The 25,211-nt window shown below is 40.3% G+C and overlaps 2 protein-coding genes across 2 annotated transcripts in view; both read left to right on the top strand.

Annotated features, from left to right (window-relative positions):
* fancl (FA complementation group L) overlaps positions 1 to 25,211 on the top strand; it is a 123,645-nt gene that overhangs the window by 92,177 nt on the left and 6,257 nt on the right. Inside the window, exons 8-10 of the mRNA XM_062058887.1 lie at positions 5,445 to 5,595; positions 6,110 to 6,193; positions 18,754 to 18,799. Coding sequence (XP_061914871.1) covers positions 5,445 to 5,595; positions 6,110 to 6,193; positions 18,754 to 18,799 — 281 coding nt within the window. The remainder of the gene's footprint in view (positions 1 to 5,444; positions 5,596 to 6,109; positions 6,194 to 18,753; positions 18,800 to 25,211) is intronic.
* Positions 13,106 to 18,564, top strand: LOC133656877 (zinc finger BED domain-containing protein 4-like). The gene is made up of 2 exons (XM_062057736.1): positions 13,106 to 16,803; positions 16,969 to 18,564. Exon 1 carries the CDS (start codon positions 15,244 to 15,246, stop codon positions 16,441 to 16,443), a length of 1,200 nt encoding a protein of 399 aa, XP_061913720.1. The 5' UTR covers positions 13,106 to 15,243; the 3' UTR covers positions 16,444 to 16,803; positions 16,969 to 18,564.

The raw sequence follows: 25,211 nt of genomic DNA on the forward strand, positions 1-25,211 counted from the left end.
TACGCAAAAAAAAGTTGCGCACATACGGTCAAGCGATCAAATGTTTAGAAGCCAAAGCTGCATACTCACAGTAGCACGTCTGCGTCTTTGCCATCCAAATCAAAGTAATCCTGGTAAGAGTCTGTGTTGTCCCAGTTCTCTACAGGCGTCTGTGTATCGAAGTCAAAAGTCCTCCTGGTTAGAGTCTCTGTTATCCGAGTTCTTCCATCTTGACTGCATCTTTCGGGAATGTAAACAAAGAAGCGCCGGCTGTGTACTGTTGTTGCTGACTACGTTCGAAAAATACGTCCATTTCGCACCGACAACTTTCTTCTTTGCTTGCTCAGCTTCCTTCTCCATAATGCAATGAACATGATTGCAACAGATTCACGAACACAGATGTCCAGAATACTGTGGAATTATGAAATGAAAACAGAGCTTTTTCGTATTGGCTTCAATGTGGAAGGCATACCCGTGTTCCCCGGTCTACGTCACGCGCATACGTCATCCTCAGAGGCGTTTCGAACCGGAAGTTTAGCGGCAAATTTAAAATGTCACTTTATAAGTTAACCCGGCCGTATTGGCATGTGTTATAATGTTAAGATTTCATCATTGATATATAAACTATCAGACTGCGTGGTCGGTAGTAGTGGGTTTCAGTAGGCCTTTAAGTAACTTACGAGATTCCACACACGTTTTTTTTTTTTCTTGTGATGACCAAACAATTTGTTACCTTTTGGCTTGACGGAAAATGTGTAATAAAACATTTGAGGCTGTCTGAAATGAGGTCTTAAAGGTACACTGCCTTCTGGTAACTGCACACATTATGACAGTTTAATGTCAAACATTTGTGCAAGACTTACGACTTATTTTTTTCCAATGAAATTCAAAGACTGGTTCATTGGGATGAAACTGTATGTGGTTTGAACTTGCTTTTATGTCAAATCAGCAGCATATTCTTTGTAACTCTTAGTCTTGGCGTTGTTTGCCTCTTTCACTGTGGCTTTTGGCATCTCTGTCACTGTCTTTCAGTGTGTCTTTCAGCAATGGCTGCTTTGTCATAAAAAAAACTTCTGTCCAATATCAGCAGTTTTGTGTTCAGACTGTCAAATAAATTGTAGCAGGTATAAAGAGGGTATGTGTGTTTTACCAAAGATCAGGTGAATAAGAAAGAGGCTCTGTGTGTGTGTGTGTGTGTGTGTGTGTGTGTGTGTGTGTGTGTGTGTGTGTGTGTGTGTGTGTGTGTGTGTGTGTGTGTGTGTGTGTGTGTGTGTGTGTGTGTGTGTGTGTGTGTGTGTGTGTGTGTGTGTGTGTGTGTGTGTGTGTGTGTGTGCGTTGTTACATGGCAAGCGTACAGTGAGGACCAGCTTAGAACAGCGCTACCGTATGGAGCCTGTCTGCCTGCTGGGCTGGTGATGGATCTCTCCCACACTACGACTTGAAGTGTGTGTGTGTTTGCATCTATGGAAAGTGCATTTTTTTTCTCATGAGTGATGGGTGTGTGTGTGTGTGTGTGTGCGTGTGTGTGTGTGTGTGCGTGCATGTGCGTGTGCGCGTGTGTGTGTGTAGGGCAGGGGGAAGGGCCTGTCTGTCGGCAGTCCTGACATGTTCATTTGAAAGACTAATTATTGCTTGCTCTGTTGCAGGGCCAAGATGTGCAACTGTGCAGAAATTAACAAAGAATACATTCCAATCTTCTACTACTACTACTACTACTACTACTATTACACAAAAATAATAATTACTATTATCGCCATTATTATTGAACACTGTTTAGGTAAGGAAAGGCCAGTCTATTTAGGAGTACACATGCATAATCTCTGTTGCTTTCATGCCCATTTAGTTGTTTGAAAGTAGGTGATTTAATCGAATGTGTTTTTGTATTATACAAACACAAATTTACAAAAAAGTGAGGGAGTAAAAAAGTATATTATATTTTTCAAATAGTTGCCGTGGGTGTTTATTTACTCAACTGCGCAGAGTATCTTGTCTTTATTTAATGATTACTCTTGATCATAACTCTTTTTTTGGGCAAAATATGAAAACAAGGGCCAATATTGTGTATGTGGTGTATAAAAACTTAATAAAAACAATTCCATAAATAATTTATAATACAGCTACAGTAATACACCACAAATCTGCAGTTTTGTTACAGCAGCATTGACAAACATTTGATTGGCACAAGTCCAGCGGTGCAGTTAAACAGGATCCATCCATCCATCCATTTTCTACCGCTTGTCCCTTTCAGAGTCGCGGGGGGTGCTGGAGCCTATCTCCTCATATGGCACTTGTGCATACTGTGTTTTTGTATTTTCGCCACAAGTGGGCAGTATACATAGGGGTACAAAATGCTCTAAAAAGTGCTGTTTTAACAGATACTGAGCGCATGGAACACTTACGAGCAAGCCTTATTGTCTTGTGCATATTGCACAAGACGCTGTCTTTAAACGTCTCTATCCTCTGTTAGGTGAGCAGATATGTAGTGTCCCAGGCATTTGATTGCATCACAGATATGAGAATGTTGTTTGATAGAAAGAAGTCAGAGAAATATCTCTGCACTCCCCGCAACTATGATATTACTCTTTTTTTGCATTGTATGTAATGTCAAAGTCTAATCCATACTGAGAGCACACCATTAACGACTGCTGCAGACTAGCCCTGTATGGATTGAAAATGATTACATTTTCAGCATACTTACTGTTAATCAATCAATCAATCAATGTTTATTATATAGCCCTAAATCACGAGTGTCTCAAAGGGCTGCACAAGCCACGACGACATCCTCGGCTCAGATCCCACATCAGGGCAAGAAAAAACTCAACCTAAAGTGGTTTATGGTAGTATTTCCAACTAGACAGCCTGTCCCACAGTCATTTAAAATTTTAGATAAGATATCCATATAAACATTAAAAACACAATATGACAGAATACCACCCTATCACAGACAGATTGGTAACATAAAAAGGAGATGATGCAAAGTTGTCCCATTGTCAAGGACAGACAGACTGGTGAGCACAGCAAAACACTATAATTCTCAATAAGTATTGTTTAACTCTTCTATTGTGCAATTTTTAGAATAACTTTTCATGAATTACATGGCCAAAAGCTTTTAAAGAGTCTATAAAACACATACAAATGTGGTATTATGACTGTTGTACAAATCTCCTTCAAAGCAAAAATGAACCTCCTGTTTCTGTGCCAAGTTTGTATTTGAAGCCAAACTGATTTGTCAAATACCATGATACATTTCTCCAGTCTATTCAATATAACCTTTTCCAGAACCTTACAGTGGATTGGGTAAGTAAGTATTCACAGTGCTTCACTTTTTCCACATTTTGTTATGTTACAGCCTCATTTCAAATTGGAATACTTTAATTTAAAAACAAAACACATGTACCTACATGGGTATTCACAGCCTTTGCGCAATACTTTGTTGATGTACCTTCGGCAGAAATTACAGCCTCAAATATTTTTGAATAAAGATTCAACAGGCTTGGTACACCTATCTTTGGGCAGTTTCGCCTATTCCTCTTTGCCCATTACTCTTTGCAGCACCCCTCAGGCTTCATCAGATTAGATGGGAAGCAGAGGAATGCTGCAGCTCTGACAGAGTGAACATCGGGTTCTTTGTCACCTCCCTGGCTAGACTAAGATGAACGCAGCAATGTACAGAGACAACCAACGTTTTCCATCCAAACTGATGGAGCTTGAGGAGGTCCTGCAAAGAGGAATGGGCCAAACTGCCCAGAGGTAGGTGTGCCAAGCTTGTGGCAATGTATTCAAAAAGACTTGAGGTTGTAATTGCTTTGAAAGGTGCATCAACAAAGTACTGAGCAAAGGCTGTCAATACTTAAGTACTCACAGAATTTTTTAGTTTTATTACATTTTCAAAGGATAAATACAAAATAAAAAACCTTTTTAAATCGTAATTATGGGGTATTGTCTGTCAATTTTTTTTAGGATAAAAATGATGTATTCCATTTTAGAATAAGGATGTAGCGTAACAAAATATATGAATATTTTTCCAAATGCACTGTATATACACTTGCCAGAGCTAAAGGTCAATAGTTTTCTTTGCCATTCATCTTGCCAACTTTGTCTGTTACAATAGGCACCAATATACCACAATAAAGAATTTGGTGAATACCATGAATTAAAAATCCAGTAAAAAAAATGGATAACAGAGAATAACATTTTCTGCTTGGAAATTTTAAATGCTCAGTACATATTCTATCTGCACCACATGCCTATTAAATAATTAGTTTTATCACAATATCATGCACTACTATACTTCTGAGGTTTTACCCAATCCATAATGACCAACGTTATTCAGTTAACTGTATAGCTATTGTTTGTTCATTTTGGTTACATCACTAAGATAGACCACATCAGGTCAAAACAAATTAACCTGCCAATGAATTACTTAATCTGCATTTAACAAAGCTACTTTCAGATGTAGTTTGGACGAGTATCATTTTGTGTCTCGTAGTTGCTCTTTTTACAGAGACAGATTAAAATGAGGTATTTATTTAATTATTTTAATAAAACTAAATAAAACAAGTATGTAATAAATTTGGCATTGACCATAGATATAATTGTTTCAACATTTGATTGCAAAAACCAATGATCTTATTTAGTGTCCAGTGAAGCTATTGTTTCACCAATTGTCTTGTCTTAGATGCATGATTTTTTTTTCTTAATATACCTGAACTAGGCTCAGCATATTCATCCTGAGCACTAACCATAATCATGCCACTGGCTTTAATTGGGCTGTAATTGCTGAGCCTTTCAGCACCTGGACGATGCTTAATTGTGTGCACTGTACTGGCACAATGACCCATAATTTTTTGGTACATTTTTACCCCTCTAATTTGTTTCCCACTCATACCATCTGTATTGCTCACTCACATCCTTACGCGCTTTTAGTCTTTGTCTTTGTGCGTATGTTGCAGTTTTTAAAAACTAGTCAGTAACAATGGATAGTACAATTGCCTTTCTATTGCATTCTGGCTTCTCATGATCTGATATTACTTGAACTATTAATACATACAATACTTACTGTATTGTTTATACATAGCATTGCATACATTTTATTTCAAAAATCAGGACAAAAAGACACATTTTGGCACACGGTAAGGTAACATAAAAAGACAGAAAAAAACAATTTGTGTCTGATGTAGCTGCATGACCTTTTCTTTGCTTTCCGGTTCACTGCACTTTTTTTTTAAAAGTGTTTTACAGTGTTTGTGTTCAATGTCCATAAATTAAGGAAAGGGTTTCCCTTTTGGGTGAACTCCTTTAGACCGTCAACAGTGTTTTTGTGAATACCTGTACAGTTTTGTGTTCGATTTGGGCATAAAAAATGTGACTGACTGGTAATGTTTAGTTGGAAAAATGGGTGTGTGCATCATGTTCCATTCATAGTACCTTGCAATAATTTATGATTCTTTTTTTTTATTTTGTAGTCTTCTTTAAACCAACTACACAGCCAGTTCCTGCTGGTTATAGCAGCCCTGACGGAGTTCTGGGATGTCCTTGATGAGATTGACACAAAGACCTGGATTCTGGAACCGGAAAAGCCAAGTTTTTGTGACACTATGAGGCGAATAGTTATTGGTACGGTCATAGATACATGGTCTGATTCAAGTTAATTTAGTTCAATACAGCAGCGTGTAGTACAATAGAGGCACTATGCTATGCACTTATTTTTGGAATCAACACATTATCATGTAGCTAGTAATTTTACTTAAAAATCTAATCTAAATAATTTAATTGTTTCAAGAATAGTTGCTGCATGTAACTTAAAGTATAACAATTAGACAAAATACAGCTTGTATTCAAACAAACTTGTAAGCTGTGGCACTCTTAAGTCAACATACCACTGTATTTTATTGTCAATGTGAAGTATGGTATTAGGTGTGCAGGTGTGTAACTTGCACGCTGGAAATTCTTTCCACTATCTGACCAACTTATATATTGTTAGCTTGTCAAAAAATGCATGTTTAATTTTTAAAACTATAGGGTGACCGAAGAGAGCAGAAAAATTTAAAAAATATTGATGACTATTTCTTCATTTTCCTAAAGACACTTTTTTAGTAACACTGCTTTAACATGAGTCTTGTTTCTTTAGGAAATAATGTCTCCATTAAAGTGGAAGTGGATCCCAGACATCCAAAGATGCTGCCAGAATGCTGCCTGCTAGGAGCTGAGCATGGTAGGTCCAACCTTAGAAGGGAACCACACTTTTTTTTAACTTCACAATCCTTATTTAAGACAAGAACACATATTTTTCTTTTTTAAATGCTTTGTAAATAGTAAATAAATACGATCCAACGCCTGCTTACAATGGAGCCTACAGTAGTCAATCAATCAATGTTTATTTACATAGCCCTTAATCACAAGTGTCTCGAAGGGCTGCACAAGCCACAACGACATCCGCGGTACAGAGTCCACATAAGGGCAAGGAAAACTCAATATCGAAAGCAGCGCTAAGATCAAGAAGCAGCAACATAGATGACTTCGAATTTTATAAGGTAATGAACGAACATTACTTTAGTATACGGGAGTATCATAATTTTGGAGGTGGTGACACTCCTGATAAGCACTAGATCTACCGTATTACCGTTGCGATGCGTGGGTTCGTTTATTATTTGTGTAAGACCACAGCTATCAATTATAGTCTGGAGCGCCACGCAGTGAGGGTCCGATGGGGTATTCATATGGATATTAAAGTCCCCCATTACGATCATATTGTCGACAAGAGTCACTAGATCAGCAACGAACTCTGAAAATTCACTGATGAAGTCCGAATAGGGCCCTGGGGGGGCGGTAGATAACAGCCAGGTCGAGAGGCAGCGGTGTGACAGACCTCATAGTAAGCACCTCAAACTATTTATATTTATTATTTAGGTTATGGGTAAGATAAAGTTTTCCTTGTATATTAGTGCGACCCCCCCCCCCCCCCCCACCCACCCACCCCTTTTAAGGGGACGGGCAATATGTGCATTCATATAGTTAGAAGGAGATGCCTCATTTAGCGCAAAAAAATCGTCTGGTTTGAGCCAGATTTCGCTAAGATCAATGACGTTAAAATTGTTGTCTCTAATGACCTCATTAACTAATAATGTTTTGGGAGACAATGATCTTATGTTTAAAAAGCCCATATTATAGGTATTGGGCTGTTTTGACGGGTTTTTATTGAAATTATCCGTAGTAGCAATATTACCCGGACTAGCAGACTGTAATTGCCTGTGACCGAGCTTGCTCTAGTGTAGTTAGTCAAGTGAGACTCAAACAGTAGTCTATGTTCCTAGACAGGATGATGGCGCCTTACTGGTTAAGGTGAAGGCCGTCTCTCATCAGCAAGCCTGGTTTGCCCCAGAAAAAGGGCCAATTATCAATAAACGTTAGTCCCTGTTGTCTACAGAAGCTAGGCAGCCACTTGTTAAGCGAGACTAATCTGCTATATCTCTCATCATTGCCTCTCGCAGGCAGGGGGCCAGAGACAATTACTCGATGCCTGGACATCTTTCTAGCAAGATCACAAGTCCTGGCTATGTTTCTCTTTGTAATCTCTGACTGTCTCATCCTAGTGTCTTTGGAGCCAACGTGTACAACTATATTTGCATAACTAGTGGTGCGATTAGCCTGTCGTACGTGATTACTAGGCCTCTTGCCAGTTAGCTCCCTAAGATTAGCTTCAATGTCAGGTGCTCTGGCCCCGGGAATACACTTAATTGTGGCTGGTTTGCTAAGCTTTATGTTTCGGGTGATTGAGTCCCCTATGACTAAGGTGTGGTGCCCGGTAGACTGGGGTGTAGGACTAGCTAAAGGGCTAAAACTATTACGCGTCTCAACCGGTACACCGTAGCTTATAGGTCGCTTAGGACTACTATAAACTGGGCTAGTTAGCTCGCTACTGCTAACGCTAACAGATGTGTCCGCAACATCTAAAGTTACGAGATTACTCTGCTCTAACTGGCGGACAAGGCCCTCTAGCAGAGCCAACCTATCCATGAGTAAGGTGCATGACGCGCAGGAAGCCATACTCACGGTATTTTCTGTCACCAAGTGAAGTTCCTGCTGTCTTCCGGAAAGTGGTCGCGGTGTACGGGAGTAGATTCCTTCCGACCGACGACCGGCGCCGCCTTTCCCCGCGCTAGCTGAGGGAGGGGTGGTGAGACAGAGATCGGGTGATTTGCAAGTTAAATAGGACTACTAAATATATTTGGGAAGTAGTAAAGAAGGCTGCAAAACAATTAAAAGCACACGGATAGAAGGATGTGTGACTGTGAGTGTGAATGTTGTCTGTCTATCTAAAGATTCGTAGATGAGGAACGTTACAGTGAAGGACTGGAGAGGCAGTGATGGACGTATCTTTTTTCGCTCTGACCGTAACTTAGCTACAAGCTGGCTCATTGGATTCCACACTCTCTCCTTTTTCTATTGTGGATCACGGATTTGTATTTCAAACCACCTCGGATACTATATCCTCTGGAAAATGAGAGTCGAGAACGCGAAATGGACATTTAAAGTCCACGACAATACATCGGTGACACACTTAGCTACTGAGCTAACGTAAATGAAGATAGAAACAAAATAAATAAACCCCTGACTGGAAGGATAGACAGAAGATCAACAATACTATTAAACCATGTACATGTAACTACACGGTTAAAAATTCTCAGCCTGGTAAGGCTTAACAATGCTGTTGCTAACGACGCTAAGGCTAATTTAGCAACTTAGCAACCGGACCTCACAGAACTATGATAAAAACATTAGCGCTCCACCTACGCCAGCCAGCCCTCATCTTCCCATCAACAGCCGTGCTCACCTGCGTTCCAGCGATCAACGGCACGACGAAGGACTTCATCCGTGGGTTTGGCGGCAAGCATCGGCTAGGCGTAGTAAGTAGTCCTTGTTGTGTTGCTGTAAGTATTGTACTTAGCCGCTAATACACAGATCGATCCCACCTACAACGTTCTTCTTTGCAGCCTCCATTGTTCATTAAACAAATTGCAAAATATTCACCAACACAGATGTCCAGAATACTGTGGAATTTTGTCGAAGAAAACAAGAGGTTTCTGTATCGGGTTCGATGGGGTCCAACCACTTCCGTGGATTTTGTGACGTCACGCGCATAAATCATATCCAAAGGAGTTTTTCAACCGGAAGTGTGGCGGGAATTTTAAAATTGCACTTTATAAGTTAACCCGGCCGTATTGGCATGTGTTTCAATGTTAAGATTTCATCATTGATATATAAACTATCAGACTGCGTGGTCGGTAGTAGTGGGTTTCAGTAGGCCTTTAATCAAAATAAATATTGAACATCTTAAAGTGCATCTTTTCTGAGTTGGAAAAACGATTTTTGACATTTCTTTTTAGAAATGTTTTTATTGCCATTACGTGTTCACAGCATTCTTGCTTGTTCGTCCGTGTTGATGTTCTCATATCGCCCATTCAATTTGAAGCTAAAATATTACCACAACGGGACATTTGGCTTTGTAATCATATTTTTTTCCTCCTAATTTTTGTTACTTTGCGGCACTTACCACGGGCTAGCCGCGAGGCTCTCCCTGCTTTGTGTGTGTGTGTAAAGCTGGTGCCCCGTACAAGTCTCCGCCCACCAAGACTGAGATTGTGGAAGACTGAAAAGACGGCTCACTTTTTTCAGTCAATTCTACTGCGCTCAGGTGGTGAAAGCGGTGCACAGAGTGAAACCTCTTTCTCTCTGTTTGAAGCGAGCGACGAACAAACTCAACTCAACAATTCTGATTACTGAACATGTCTGTCACTCAAATGCCGGTGACGGCGGAGGGGGGGAAAAAAACATCAGTCTCTTGCGGTTATTTATCGCACTAATTAAAACCTCAATGTCGATTATTCATGCAGCCCTTGTTGCGTTTGGGTCGCATGGTTGCGGGGGTCGAAAATCAAACCAGCGTACCGCTGGGAACATACAAAAAGCTTGAGCTAGCTTCAGCATAGCATAACCAAGCAGAACATATTTAGCAAGGGAAGCCAAAAAACAAGAAAACTAATAGATTAAGAGATCCTAGCCTGTGTCTTCAATGTGCACAATTGAATAGCTTAGTTGCACAGACAGCAATGTGTTTATAGAGGTTTAGCTTGAGGTATATAGTTTGAAATGGGGAAAGATGTTTGTGTCTTGTATTTAACTTAGAATTTAAGATGGGTAGTGATTAGAGCCTTAGCTGTCAGCTAGCGATCAGCATGGCAGCTGCTTCTCCCGAAATTGAGTAGCATCACAGTGCCGCGAGTTTCAAAGTGTGGTAATCAATCACGGTTTGACGAAAATTTTAATTTGAAACTAATATTAACCCTAGAGAATTTTACCGTAGTTTATCATTAACACTGCTAATCGTTACATGCTTACCCTGCACTGAACAGGAAGTTAGTTCTGTATATATAATGCTGTGTAACTACACAATAGGTACAATATGTTGCTATAGTCGTTTTGACGCTGTTGAGCCATAATGATGAAATTAACAATACTACAACATCAATATGAACCGACTGATATTTAATGGACGTTACTAATTGAGTCTCACATTTCATGTTGACAAAAGTGTTCGACGTCTGCTTAACAGACAGTTTTTAGACCAGGACTTGATTTGGTCAACAAGGACTGGTTGACATGAAAGGGAATGACTGAAACGGGTTTCACTAGCACAAAGCTAAAACGTCGATATTTCATTCAGATGGCTTAGGATAATTGTCGTATATTGGATTGCTTTTAGCATTTTTATTGCAGAAAATTTGTCAAAGTAGCTCCCTTCATCATTCACTTTTTCTGTGTGCGACCCTCTGTGAAAAAGTTTGTTTACTCCTGCTGATATAATCAGTCCTACTCTATCACAGCCACTTGCAGCACAGTGCCCCCACCTGGCTGATTCGATTCAATATCGATTCTTGGGGTCACGATTCGATTCAAAATCGATTTTTTCCGATTCAACGCGATTCTCAATTCAAAAATGATATTTGCCCGATTCATAACGATTCTCTATTCATTCAATACATAGGATTTCAGCAGGATCTACCCCAGTCTGCTGACATGCAAGCAGAGTAGTCGATTTTTGTAAAAAGCTTTTATAATTGTAAAGGACAATGTTTTATCAACTGATTGCAATAATGTAAATTTGTTTGAACTCAATGAACCAAAAATATTACTTATTTTATCTTTGTGAAAATATTGGACACAGTGTGTTGTCAAGCTTATGAGATGTGATGCAAGTGTAGCAACTGTGACACTATTGTTCTTTTTTTTTTAAATTTATAAATGTCTAATGATAATGTCAATGGGGCATTTTTAATCACTGTTATGTTGAAATTGTAACTAATATTGATACTGTTGTTGATAATATTCATTTTTGTTTCACTAATTTTGGTTTGTTCTGTGTCGTGTTTGTGTCTCCTCTCAATTGCTCTGTTTATTGCAGTTCTGAGTGTTGCTGGGCCGGGTTTGGTTTGGGAATTGGATTGCATTGTTATGGTATTGCTGTGTATTGTTTTGTTGGATTGATTAATTAAAAATAAATAAATAAAAATGGAGAATAAAATAAATTAAAAAATATTGATTTTTTTAAAATGACAATCGATTCTGAATCGCACAACGTGAGAATCGCGATTCGAATTCGAATCGATTTTTTCCCACACCCCTGTAATACATGCCAACAATACTCAAGTAATATGACTTGTATTTATTAGCCTTTTAATAATCATTACTATTCTAAAATACAGTGAGATTTTAAAAAGCACAGCTACGTACAGCTAGTTATATAATGACTTCTTATCCTCACACCTAATTACTACTAACTTACGATTGGTGCTGAAATATTGACAATTATTTTGGTAGAAATTACGTGACAATGATGCTACCTCAAAAAACCTCCTACGGGTTCCAATCAGATGGCTCTGATGTTATCCATACATTATAACAGGGGTCACCAACGCGGTGCCCGCGGGCACCAGGTCGCCCGTAAGGACCAAATGAGTCGCCCGCGGGCGTGTTCTAAAAAAAAAAAAAAAAATTTTTTTTTATTTTTATTTTTATTTTTTATTTTTAATTAAATCTACATAGAAAAAACACAAGATACACTTTCAATCAGTGCATCAACCCAAACAACCTCCCCCATGCACACTCATCCACACCCACTCACACAAAAGGGGTTATTTCTTTCTGCTACCAATATTCTGGTTCCCACAACATAGACAACACATCTGCAAGGGACACAGTCCCTGAAGCACACATGATTGTATAGGCTGCTGGTCCACCACGTTCCCTTTAGATTTCTGATCCTTAACATTTTACATTTATCATAATTAAGCTTAAGGCCAGATTGCTGTGAAAATATGTCCAAAAGATTAAGAAGGTTCCGCAAACAATGAGGAAAAATCTTATCTTTGTGAATCAGCCTTTTCTGACATGAACTTCATCAAGAACAAACACAGAACACGCCTCACTGATGCACATCTGCAAGACTCACTCAGAGTTGCAGTGTCAAGTTACACACCAGAGTACAACACACTAGTTAACAGCATGCAATGCCAGGCTTCCCACTAACTGACAAAGAAACAGATAACAGATTTGGTGTCCTGTTCAAAGTGTGACATGATTTAAAAATTTGAGAGTTTACTTTTGTATTTTACATTAGTTATTATTTGTACAAACATGGTGCAAAGTAATTCATGATTTGTTAAAAAATGTTAGTGGCTAGCTAGTTAAAATGGGATATTGTGATTTCACAAGACTGTCTTAGAAGTGATCATTTGAAAATGTTCAATTTGAAAAATGTGCACTTAGAGAAAATATAAAAATAAAGTGTTGCATATTGATATTTATCTGTTTCTATATATATTTATTGTGAGAAATCATTAAGATGATCAGTGTTTCCACAAAGATAAATATCATTAATTATTAATAATAACAGAGTTAAAGGTAAATTGAGCAAATTGGCTACTTCTGGCAATTTATTTAAGTGTGTATCTAACTGGTAGCCCTTCGCATGAATCAGTACCCAAGAAGTAGCCCTTGGTTTCAAAAAGGTTGGTGACCCCTGCATTATAGTATTGGTTCAAAGCTATGCTATGCTATTCTCAGTATGAGCATAACATAATATAATAGTCATCCACTTTATACTGCTTATCCTGTGCAGTGTCTGATCACAAGTCAAACGTGGGACTGACTTTTTCACCCAGTTTTTGACACAATCTTTAATTTTGTTTTGTAATTGTTACTCAGTAATGGCGGTGGGTCCCTGTAGTCATGTTCCCTACCTGCCAAAATACGCTGCTACCGTGAATGAACTCGGGTAATAAAAAACAAAATGTACCTCTGCTCACTGTTGTTCAGACTCGATCAGTAAGACAGAGAGGAGGAGAAAGGAATAACGTTCTGCTTTGATTTCCTCACATTTAGATTTCAGCAGCGTTATTCATGTTTACTATTGTCTTCGGTCATGTCAGAGTACTTGCTTTCAGACCGGCACGTTTTCATTCTTGCCGTCCTGACATACAGACAGCAAAAGCATTCTCTTTAATTCCCCGTCAATTGTCAGTCATTGTTTCTATAAATCCAGGGTCATGAAAAGCCAAGCTTGTTGCCTAGCAATACAATTGAAATGATATTAAACAGATACACACTCGAGCCACCTGAGACGCCAGGCAGGCGGCAAACCTCAAATACTGTTGGAGGCGTTGCACAGACATATTGCCTTTTGCATGCAGGAATAAAAGGGAAATTAATGAGCACTACTTGGAGAAAACACAAGAGAACACAGCAAGCAGTTGCTGTCTCATAACTGCATGCGCTCAACTGGGCTATTGTAATATTATCTGCAATAATCAGGATTGTAACCGTACGCCATAATGACAGTTCAGTACGTACCTCAGTTTTAAGGTCCGTTCAGTATGCAAAAAAATGCAAAAGAGCTTAACTGCCCAGCTTTTGTGTAGTATTTAAAATAAAGCATGCAATATGCTGGCAGGATGCTCTTATGAACACAGTTCTCAAAAAATACAAATATACTGTAGATAGATATAACATGTGGGCGGCACGGTGGCAGAGGGGTTAGTGCGTCTGCCTCACAATACGAAGGTCCTGAGTAGTCCTGGGTTCAATCCCGGGCTCGGGATCTTACTGTGTGGAGTTTGCATGTTCTCCCCCTGACTGCGTGGGTTCCCTCCGGGTACTCCGGCTTCCTCCCTCCTCCAAAAACATGCACCTGGGGATAGGTTGATTGGCAACACTAAATTGGCCCTAGTGTGTGAATGTGAGTGGGAATGTTGTCTGTCTATCTGTGTTGGCCCTGTGATGAGGTGGCGACTTGTCCAGGGTGTACCCCGCCTTCCGCCCGATTGTAGCTGAGATAGGCTCCAGCGCCCCCCGCGGCCCCGAAGGGAATAAGCGGTAGAAAATGGATGGATGGATAGATATAACATATATAACCGTCCCACCAGGATTTTGCAGGTTTTTACTTGTTATTTTTGTGTCCTAAAATGTCTGAATTTTTGGCAGGTTCTTCAGAAAGTTGCTGCAAAAGGCAGTAAACACACATTTTCTGCGCTTATTGTCAAATGATTGTCCTGTTTGAATAAATTATAAGTTACTCATGATCGTAATAATGAATTATAATTATAAAAAGAACCACCACAAAAGGCTTTTTTATTGTCTGGTGTCTGCTCTGTTGCTGCGGGAATCTGTGGTGGGCCCTGGGCTACAAGGGATGGTGATGATTGTGCCGTTTGAGCAATAAAGAGTTGATACATTTTTACATGTTGCTGTTCTTGGCTGTAACTGCTGGTCAGAAACAAATTTGACTGGCAAAAATGACAATGATTGGCTAAAATGTACAGGGAGATTGCATGTTTTGGACAAAGTTGCAAGGCCTACATATTTTACAAGGATTGGTCGAATTTGCTTGAATACAATGCCGAGTATTTCTTAAGGGTTGGCATTAGGGATGTCCGATAACATCGGGCTGCCGATATTATCGGCCTATAAATGCTTTAAAATGTAATATCGGAAATTATCGGTATCGTTTTTTTAATTATCGGTATCGGTTTCTTAAAGTAAAATGACATAAAATGGCGACTCTTGATGACCTCATCAAACCGCCGCGAGCGGAGCATGTGTTACCGGTGCTATAGCCGGTGCTAACAAGCGAGCTCGCTCGGTGACTGACTCACGACACCATGTCTATGGTTTGGGAACATTTTAAAGTGTGTCCGACTGATTAAAAAAATGGCAATTTGCAATGACTGTAAAAAGTTGGTTATGCGAGGAGGAACCAAGACGTCTTCGTTTAATACAAGCAATTTGATCTCCCACCTCTTCAAAAATCACAAGGAGATACACGCTGAATACAAGCGGAAGATGGATGCAAAAACACCAAAAAAAGGTAGCACACAGTTGTCGCTTATAGACTGCGCCGAGAAAAAAACAAAATACGACAAAAACCACCCCAGGGCGAAAGCCATAAGTCAGAAAATAATTGGGTGTATCGCCCTGGATAACCAACCATTTTCGATTGCACAAGACAAAGGATTCACCAAACTTGTGGAATTCCTGGAGCCACGCTATGCCATGCCCAATCGCAAGTATTTCTCAGAAGAGGCCTTACCTGAATTGTACGGCAATGTTTCCAATCACGTCGAAAAGTTAATTTCTGATGCTGTATCCCTTAGCTTCACCACAGATATATGGTCTTCAAGTGTTAGCCAGGTTAGCATGTTGAGCTTGACTGCGCAATGGCTAGATGAGGATTTTGCGATGAAGAAGGCTGTGCTTCATTCTCAAGAGTGCCGTGGCTCTCATACATACGACGCAATCTCATCTGCATTTGAAGGGATGTTTGAGAAATGGAAAATCCCCAAGGCGAAAGCCCACGTTGTGGTCAGGGACAACGCACGCAATATGGCCAAAGCTACGATGGAGTTTGGTGTGGCTAGTCTGCCCTGCATGGCGCACACTTTGCAGCTTGCAGTGAACGGAGGTGCCCTTTTGCAACGCAGCATTTCGGAAGCTCTGGCTGTGGGGAGGCGACTGGTAGGCCACTTCAAGCACTCACCACTAGCTTGCAGTCGTTTGGAGGACGTACAAAAGGAACTCCATATGAAAGCCAAAAAGCTCCAGCAAGATGTGTCCACCAGGTGGAATTCCACCTTTTACATGATGCAGAGCCTGGTGGAGCAGAAGAGGGCATTAAGTGCATATGCTGCTGATTACGACCTCCCTGCAATGTTGACAGCAACCCAATGGGGAATTATGGAGAAGATGATCACCCTACTGGGACCTGTTGAACAAATAACCAGAGACATCAGCCGTGCACAGGCCACTGCTGCAGATGTTGTCCCTGCTGTAGTGTCCCTGACGCGGCTGCTTGCCAAGGAGGATGACTCCGATAAAGGTGTGAAAACATGTACTACTGGAAGCCGTTTGTGATCGCTTCAAAAGTGTCCAAAGTGAGCCTCTTTATGTCATCGCAACCATGGTTGATGCTCGTTTTAAAGATCGCTATTTTGACATGGATAAGAAGGAGGCAGCACGCAATCTGCTTCTGAAAGTGGTAAATGAAATGGCCAGCCATGAGAGTGAGGATCAGCAAGGAGAGTCTGCTGGTGCCCAAGGAGAGGCTGCTGGTGCCAGTACAGAGGATATTGGCCGATAGAGGAGTTGGACCAGGAGGACTGCCCCCCTAAGAAAGCCCGAACTGGAATCTTGACACTGCTGGACATCTACCATGAAATCCTCGAGCAGAATTATGTCACTGAACAAGAAACTGCAGGCAAGACAGCATCAGAGGTGAGTAAACAATACATTTTGTTAACACATTTGATTTGCTGAGTGCTTCAAATGAAAATGTACATAAAATGAATGAAATACACCCAAACATGTCTGTCAGTGCTTTAAAGAGAAAATGAAATATATATATATATGTTTTTTCTTTATTTCCACCCTTTTCTTTAGGTGTATGGATACCTGGGAGAAGCTATCCTCAAGAAAGGATGCCCTTTGGAGTACTGGAGGCTCACCAAGGACCGCTTCCCTGCTGTTGCCCGTGTTGCACCCAAGTACCTCACCGCACCCTGCACCAGTGTCGACAGCGAACGTCTGTTTAGTGCTGCCGCCCATATCATCGACAAGAACAGAAATCGCATACATTGTGACAATGCTGAGATGCTTGTTTTCATTCAGACAAATCTACCTCTCACACGTGATGACAAGGAGAAAAAGAATTAGCCCACTCTTTGAGCTTCATCTGTTGCACAAATAGACTAATAGTCTGGACGGAGTGAAGCTGTTTTATTTATGTTTTGTGCCTTTTTTCCCCATGCACTTTAAAGGATGGCTGTGTTTTCTACTAGTCGAGACTGAAGCAGTTTTATTAATGTTCATGCACTTTAAAGGATGGCTGTGTTATCTACTAGTCTAGACTGAAGCAGTTTTTTATTTTTGTGCTTTTCTTGTTTTTATTTGCACATTTTTGTTACTCGTACAAATACATTAAGAACAGGGCAGATTGAGCCCAGTTTATAGTATACTCTGGACTGAAGCTGTGTGCCTTCATTGTTTTTGTAGCTGTTGTTTTGAGGCATGTTTAAAAAAAATTAATAAAAAAATGCACTTTGTCAAAGTCAAAGTACAGTGTCTCCCATAGTTGTAGTGGGTATCAGGATTATTTCAGGGAGAGCATGTCCCACATTCCAAGCTGCTGTTTTGAGCCATGATAAAAAAAATAATGCACTTTGTGACTTCAATAATAAATATGGCAGTGCCATGTTGGCAATTTTTTCCATAACTTGAGTTATAAGTTGTTCTCTTATTTTGGAAAACCTTGTTACATTGTTTAATGCATCCAGCGGGGCATCACAACAAAATTAGGCATAATGTGTTAATTCCACAACTGTATATATCGGTATCGGTTGATATCGGTATCGGTAATTAAGAGATTGGACAATATCGGAATATCGGATATCGGTAAAAAGCCATTATCGGATATCCCTAGTTGGCGTACAGAAAAATGTAAGGATGTGGGGGCCCAATTTGATACATTTTGTGCATTGGAGATGCTAAAAACAATCCAATGGTTGCTGATTGCACTGTGTTATGCTCTGTGTCATAGTTGACAAGAAAAATTAGTGTAATATCTATATAACAAATTAAAATTTTTGAAAAAAGCCATTAAAACCATAGCGATACACCAATTTTACGATACAATATTCAGTCAATAATACAATTTTATACACTTACATCATTTTATGAAAGTTTTTCTAGGAACAGTGTGAGTTTGGTGGCATTTTGTGAGTGTTACATTAACTTAGATTGAATGAAGAGTTCAAAAACAAAAGAAGATGGTCTTTTGGCTCCGCATTCTCCTTTGCATGATCGCTAATCATGTTTTCTGCTGGCAGCTAGCAAAAGCCTGGGCTGCACATGTCCCTAGATGTCTGATTCCACACCGAATGTCTCACCTTTTCGTCCAACCGCAATCGCAACACAGAATGCACACATCTTGTCTCAAACTTAAAATGGGTACCGTGTGGGGAATCGTTACACCTCTGTACAAACACGAAGACTGTGTAGCAAAACATATGAATACGAATATACTGTATGTACTGTTACACTCCTAATATACAGTATATAAATGTGTGTAAAAAAAGACTTGAAATCAAGGTAAAACTGTTTAAAAAAAATCAATATTTAGAATCCTATGTTCAAAATAATCAATTGACAAACCTTTTTCTGTTACAGTTGTCACTCCATTGAGGGATAAGCTGAACGCCAACATGCATTTGTGGTGAGAGAACTCATTCTTTTGGTTATAAATGAGCCTAGAAAACTGTATGTCAATAAGTACCGTATATAAGTATTAGTATTTTGTCTAAACCTCTGCTAATTATGGATGATGTGGTCCTAATGGCCTCATCAAGTTGTGACCTTCAGCGTTTACGGAGTGTGAAACTTCTTGTATGACAGACCACCTCCAAATCTAAGGCCATGGTGGAGGAGTTCAAGTAACTCAGGGTTTTTGTTCATGAGCGAAGGAAGGCTGAAGCGTAAGATTGACAAGCAGATTGACGATTCAACTAAATTGGTTTAGAGCCACATTTCCGGAAAGCTAAGGACCAAGCGGCCTGACTTCTCCCTACACTTATATTCTTAATTGTTATATCCGTGAGAAGCAGCAAGTTCCTTCCTTCTTTGATTTTGGTCTGTTTGTTTTGTCAGCATTAGTACATTCCAAAAAAAAAATAGCCCTGTACATACAGTGCGTTAAGTATTCACAGCGCTTCACTTTTTTAACTTTTTGGTATGTTACAGCCTTATTCCGCAATGTAATGAATTCCTTTCTGTTTTCAAAATTCTACACACAATGCCTCTTAAGGACAATGTGAAAACTATTTTTTACATATATTTTTGCAAATTTATATGTAAAAAATAAATAAACAAATTAAAACAAAATTATATGTATAAATATATATATATATATATATATATATATATATATATATATATATATATATATATATATATATATATATATATATATATATATATATATATATAAATATATATATATATATATATATATATATATATATATAAATATATATATACTTAATAAAGTATTCACAACATTAGCTCAATACTTTGTTGTGCACCTTTGGCAGGAATTACAGCCTCAGTATTTTTTAATACGATGCCACAAGCTTGGCACACCTATCTTTGGGCAATTTTGCCCATTCCTCTTTGTAGCACTCTCAAGCTCCATCAGGTTGGATAAAAGTGTTGGTTTTCATCCAGGATGTTATTGTACATTGCTGCATTCATCTTTCCCTCTATGCTGACTAGTCTCCTGCTCCTGCCACTGAAAAACAACCCCACAGCATGATGCTGCCACCACTATGCTTCACTGTAGGGATGGTATTGGCCTGATAATGAGCGGTGCCCGGTTTCCTCCAAACATGACGCCTTGAATTCATGCCAAAGAGTTAAATATTTGTCTCATCAGACCAGAGAAATTATGTCCAAAGAAGTTGAACACAGAATTAGTGACAAAAGGCAGCCCTGGCGGAGTCCAACACTCACTAGAAACAGGTCTGACTTACTGCCGGCAATGCATAACAAGCTCTGACACTGATCACACAGGAAGCAGACTTTCCGAGGGACACAATCGAATACCTTCTCCAAGTCCACAAAACACATGTAGACTGGTTGGGCATGAACCCTCAAGGATCCTGCCAAGAGTATAGAGTTGGTCCATAGTTCCACAACCAGGACGAAAACCACACTGTTCCTCCAGAATCCGAGGTTTGACTATCCGGCGTCGCTTCCTCTCCAGTACACATGATGGCCCTTACCGGGAAGGCTGAGGAGTATGAGCCCACGATAGTTGGTACGCAGCCTCCAGTTCCTCTTTTTGAAAAGAGGAACCACCACCCCAGTCTGCCAATCCAGACAGCCCCACGGCATTAGCCGGGCAGATCTCATCTACCTCCGGGGCTTTGTCACAGAGGAGCTTCTTAACTACATCCACAAACTCAGTCCCTGAAGTACGAGAGCCTACCACAGAGACCCCAGGCACTGCTTCCTCATTGGAAGACGTGTAGGTGGGATTGAGAAGGTCTTGGAAGTATTCCTTCCACCACTACACAACGTCCCCAGTCGACATCAGGAGCACTTCATCCCCACTATACACGGTGTTGACAATGCACTGTTTCCCCCTCCTGAGGCGGCGGATGGTGGTCCAGAATCGCTTAGGCGACGTCTGGAAGTTGTTCTCCATGGCTTCTCCGAACTCCTTCCATGTCCGGGTTTTTGCCACTGTAGCCGCCAAAGCTGCACACCTCTTGGCCTGTAAGTACCTGTCCGCTGCCTCCGAAGTCCCATGAGCCAAAAGGACCCGATGACTACTTCTTCTGCTTGACGGTATCCCTCACTCTTCTGGGATTACCACCACGACAGGCACCAACCACTTTCCCGGCCACAGCTCTGGTCAACTGCCTTGACAATACAGTCCACTCTGACTCAATGTCCAGCGTCTCCCTGGTAACATGTTCGAATTTCTTCCGGAGGTGGGAATTTAGACTCTCTCTGACGAGAGACTCTGCCAGATGTGCTAAGTAATTCTTTCGGCCTGCCAGGTCTGTCCGGCATCCTCCCCCACCATTGGAGTCGACTCACCACCAGGTGGTGATCGGTTGAATATATAAAATATATAAGAAATAAATATTATTCTGTAGTATTTAACAAAATAAAACATGTGAAAATTACACTAGAATGTACCATTTAATATTAACTCATTACATGCAAAGTGAGATATGTCAAGCCATTATTTATTAAAATTGTGATGATTATGGGTTACAGCTTGAAACCTTGGATTGAAAATGTTGGGTTTGAAGAACTATAAGCCATGATCATCAAAATTGAAACAAATAAAGGTTTGATATACCTTACTTTGAATATAGTGAGTGAATATCACAGATTAATTTCACAGTTTAAATAATTACTGACATTAATGGACTTCTCTTTTTTTTTTTATACACAATATTCTAATTGTTTGAGTTTTACCTGGATAATATAATGACAGAGTGAAAATCTGGTTGGAGGAAAAAATGCTACGTTTCTCTGACTGAAATTGAACATTCATCAACCGAAAAAAAGGAGTGTTTACTGGGGCAAATGGGTTCAAGCTTTTGACCACAAACTTTATGACTGCTCAGTTGTCTGGAGCAAGTACTGCCCGCCTCAAAGCCAGTCCGAATGTGTCATTCGTTATGCTCATTGAAATGAGAAGGCATTCATTTTAATTGAACAATTAATAGCGCTAACATTACAGGCAGTGAGTTAGTAGAAGTTGTATTCAGATGACATGCTAGCATTACTGCTGCTGGGATGAGATCGGAGCAGTTCATTTATAGTTATTGCATGCTGTGGGTTGAAATGTTTTAGTATATTGCTCGCACGTCCTCCTTTTGATATACTGTATATGAAATAACCTTACAATTAGTAACGCTGTTGCAACCTTGTCAAATGTAGCCATACTTTAGATTGTTTGTTCCGCCCGGGCGCCGCCATTTCGTGGTCTGACATAACTACTACGCATGCTGCGTAATGACGTTATCCCCACCCTGAACTTGTGGTCCAGTTTGGTGTTATTCCCGGTCCAGATTTGGACCCCGGCCGCCAGTTGAATAGCTCGGGTGTACAGTAATGTTAAGAGGAAGCTGAGCAAGAAGGGAAAGCTCCAAATGTACTTGTTGATCAATGTTCTACGTGGTCACAAGCTTTGGATAGTGGCTGGAAATGCAGAGATTGCAGATAAAAATGGCTGAAATTAATTACCTCCACTTAAAGATATGGTGAGGAGCCCGAGCATCTGGGAGGAGCTCATAGTAGAGCAACTGCCTTTTCACATGGTAAGGAGCCAGTTGAGGTGGCTTGGGCATGTTCAAACCCCTGGCTGGACCTTGGACACGCTGGTGGGATTAGGTCTCACAGATGGCCTAGAGTGCCTTAGTGTTGCCTCCGAGCCCACCAGTCTCCTCACTCATCTTTGACGTATACATTGTCTTGATCACTGACCGTGTAACAACACACCTTTCAGGCGACCATCTGTGGTTAAGGTAAAAGAGCATGTGCGGTTAAAGTGAATTGCTTCAATAAACTGCGTTTGGATATGATTGATATATTTTTTGTGATTAATCGCATGCGTTGACGTGTTAACTTTGACACTTTGAATACTTAAGGTTCAATGTTCCACTAATAAATCAGTTTAATGTTTTGTAAAACTTATTTATGAGGCTATGTGAAATGTCTGGTCTGTATCCTGCGTTTTCTACAAACCTAGATGAAGAAACTCAAGCAAGACATGAGAGTTTCACCTTAATGTATTTGATCGTGGCACACCGCCACAGCAAAATTAAAGCCGCCACAATGTAACCCTTGTGTGGTGTTCATATTGTTGTTACTCAGCCAGTGTTTGTGGGTCTGATGGACCCGTTGCATTTTGTGGCTTTTAATGCCTCACAATCAAACACTTTTATGTTAAAATACTGACTTATCCCTAAAAACATCTGTAATGAAGTGCTTCGAGAGGCTGGTAAAGGAATACATTGTCTCCAGACTTCCCCCCACATTCGACCCATACCAGTTTGTTTATCGCCCTAACCGCTCCACAGAGGACGCCATCTCCTCTGCACTCCACCTGAGCTTAGCACATCTGGAAGGAAAGGACACACACGTGCGGATGTTTTTTCTGGACTTCAACTCGGCATTCAACACCATCATCCCGCAGCACTTGGTGAGCAAACTGGCCACCCTTGGATTCAGTACCCCCCTAGGCAACTGGCTGAACGCATCAATTCCCCCCAAAAATGGATGAACTCGCTGGAATATAAAGACAATATAACATACATCCATAAACGTGGATGCTTATGCAAAAGTGCAATATAATTATCTGTACAGTAATCTATTTATTTATATCTGCACCTTATTGCTTTTTTATCCTGCACTACCATGAGCTAATGCAACAAAATTTCGTTGTTATCTGTACTGTAAAGTTCAAATTTGAACGACAATAAAAAGTAAGTCTAAGTCTAAGACCCACAAACACTGGCTGAGTAACAACAATATGAACGTTGCATGGAAATTTCTCTGCCAGTTTCTGCATCCCACAGGGATTCTTCTTTTGTGTTTCTGCACCTGCGCTTCCCACACAAGGTTGCAACATTGTTTGTCAACACTGTCTGCGCTCATTTTGTCGCACATTTGACCCTCTGATGTTCTGTGTACCTACACTCTGTCCTCCCCGTCTAGGCCTGCTGTGTGTGTGTGTGTGTGTGTGTGTGTGTGTGTGTGTGTGTGTGTGTGTGTGTGTGTGTGTGTGTGTGTGTGTGTGTGTGTGTGTGTGTGTGTGTGTGTGTGTGTGTGTGTGTGTGTGTGTGTGTGTGTGTGTGTGTGTGTGTGTGTGTGGTACACAGAACATCAATTTCCACACTTTTATTAGCCCCGGGTCCAGTGGACCCCGGACATCTTATATGTGATAGAAATGTGTAGGGGGGGTGTATAGTGTGTGTTCATTAAATATGTATTCTGATATATGTTCTTCACAGAAAATGAGCCAAAGCCAGTCAATCTGAGTTTGAAAAATTCATTAATTGTATCATTTTTCTTTTAATAAAAACCGAAAACGGGTCCCACAGACCCGAACACCACACAAGAGTTAAAAATGTTTTTGGTTTTTTTTGCAAGAAAACAAATTGAAGTAATATAATGTAACGTAGCCTCCAGAAGAAGTCATACATCTGATGCTAATTTTAACTTTTATTGCCAATCTTATGCTAACAACCGGCCCATTTCCAACACTATTCCCTTCTTTGCACACACGTCCGTCTCCGTACTTCCCCAGACACACAACAGCACTTCCTCATTCTCCGCCTAGCCCTTTTCAGGCATGGAAGTTGTGTTTGTGTTCATGGGAACAATGAACATCAAATCAAAACCACACAAACATAAAACATTAACACCAGCAGGTGGTTGCAGTATGAATTTATAAATATAGCCTATTATTATTACTATGCACCTTAACGGCGCTGCCAAAACAGGATATTGTGACAACGTAGGCAATAGGCACGTAATTGTCTGCAATGTAGACATACTTTAAAATATCCCAGATATACCCGCCGACAGCGATCTACAAAATGTGCAAATATTAAGAGGACAGTGGCGGCTTCTCAGGAGAGAAAGTCCAACTGGAGCAGCAGCGCCAAGCGAGTGAGACGTCAAGTTCGCCATAGCTCTCACTGTTCATCACAGACATTGAGGAACAGAAGTAGTCTCTAAACACGAGTATAGTCCAGAATAACACCAGAAAAAGATGCTAGATTTGTTGCTATTCGTTTTTAATAAAGAACAAGTCACTGAAAGTCTCTAGACACCTGAACAGCTGTCAACAAAGTACATTGTGACAAAAGCAGCAACAATTGAAAATAGAGCACAGCGTTGTTTTATGAAAAAATATGTTAATGTACACATATTTTTGAGTCTTCCATCCTTCCATTCATTTTCTACCGTTTGTCCCTTTTTCGGGGCCGCGGGGGGTGCTGGAGCCTATCCAAGCTGCATAGGGGCGGTAAGCAGGGTACACCCTGGACAAGTCACCACCTCATCACAGGGCCAACACAGATAGACAGACAACATTCACACTC

The sequence above is a fragment of the Entelurus aequoreus genome, linkage group LG09 (genome assembly GCF_033978785.1).
Source record: "Entelurus aequoreus isolate RoL-2023_Sb linkage group LG09, RoL_Eaeq_v1.1, whole genome shotgun sequence".
In the NCBI taxonomy this organism is placed as follows: domain Eukaryota; kingdom Metazoa; phylum Chordata; class Actinopteri; order Syngnathiformes; family Syngnathidae; genus Entelurus; species Entelurus aequoreus.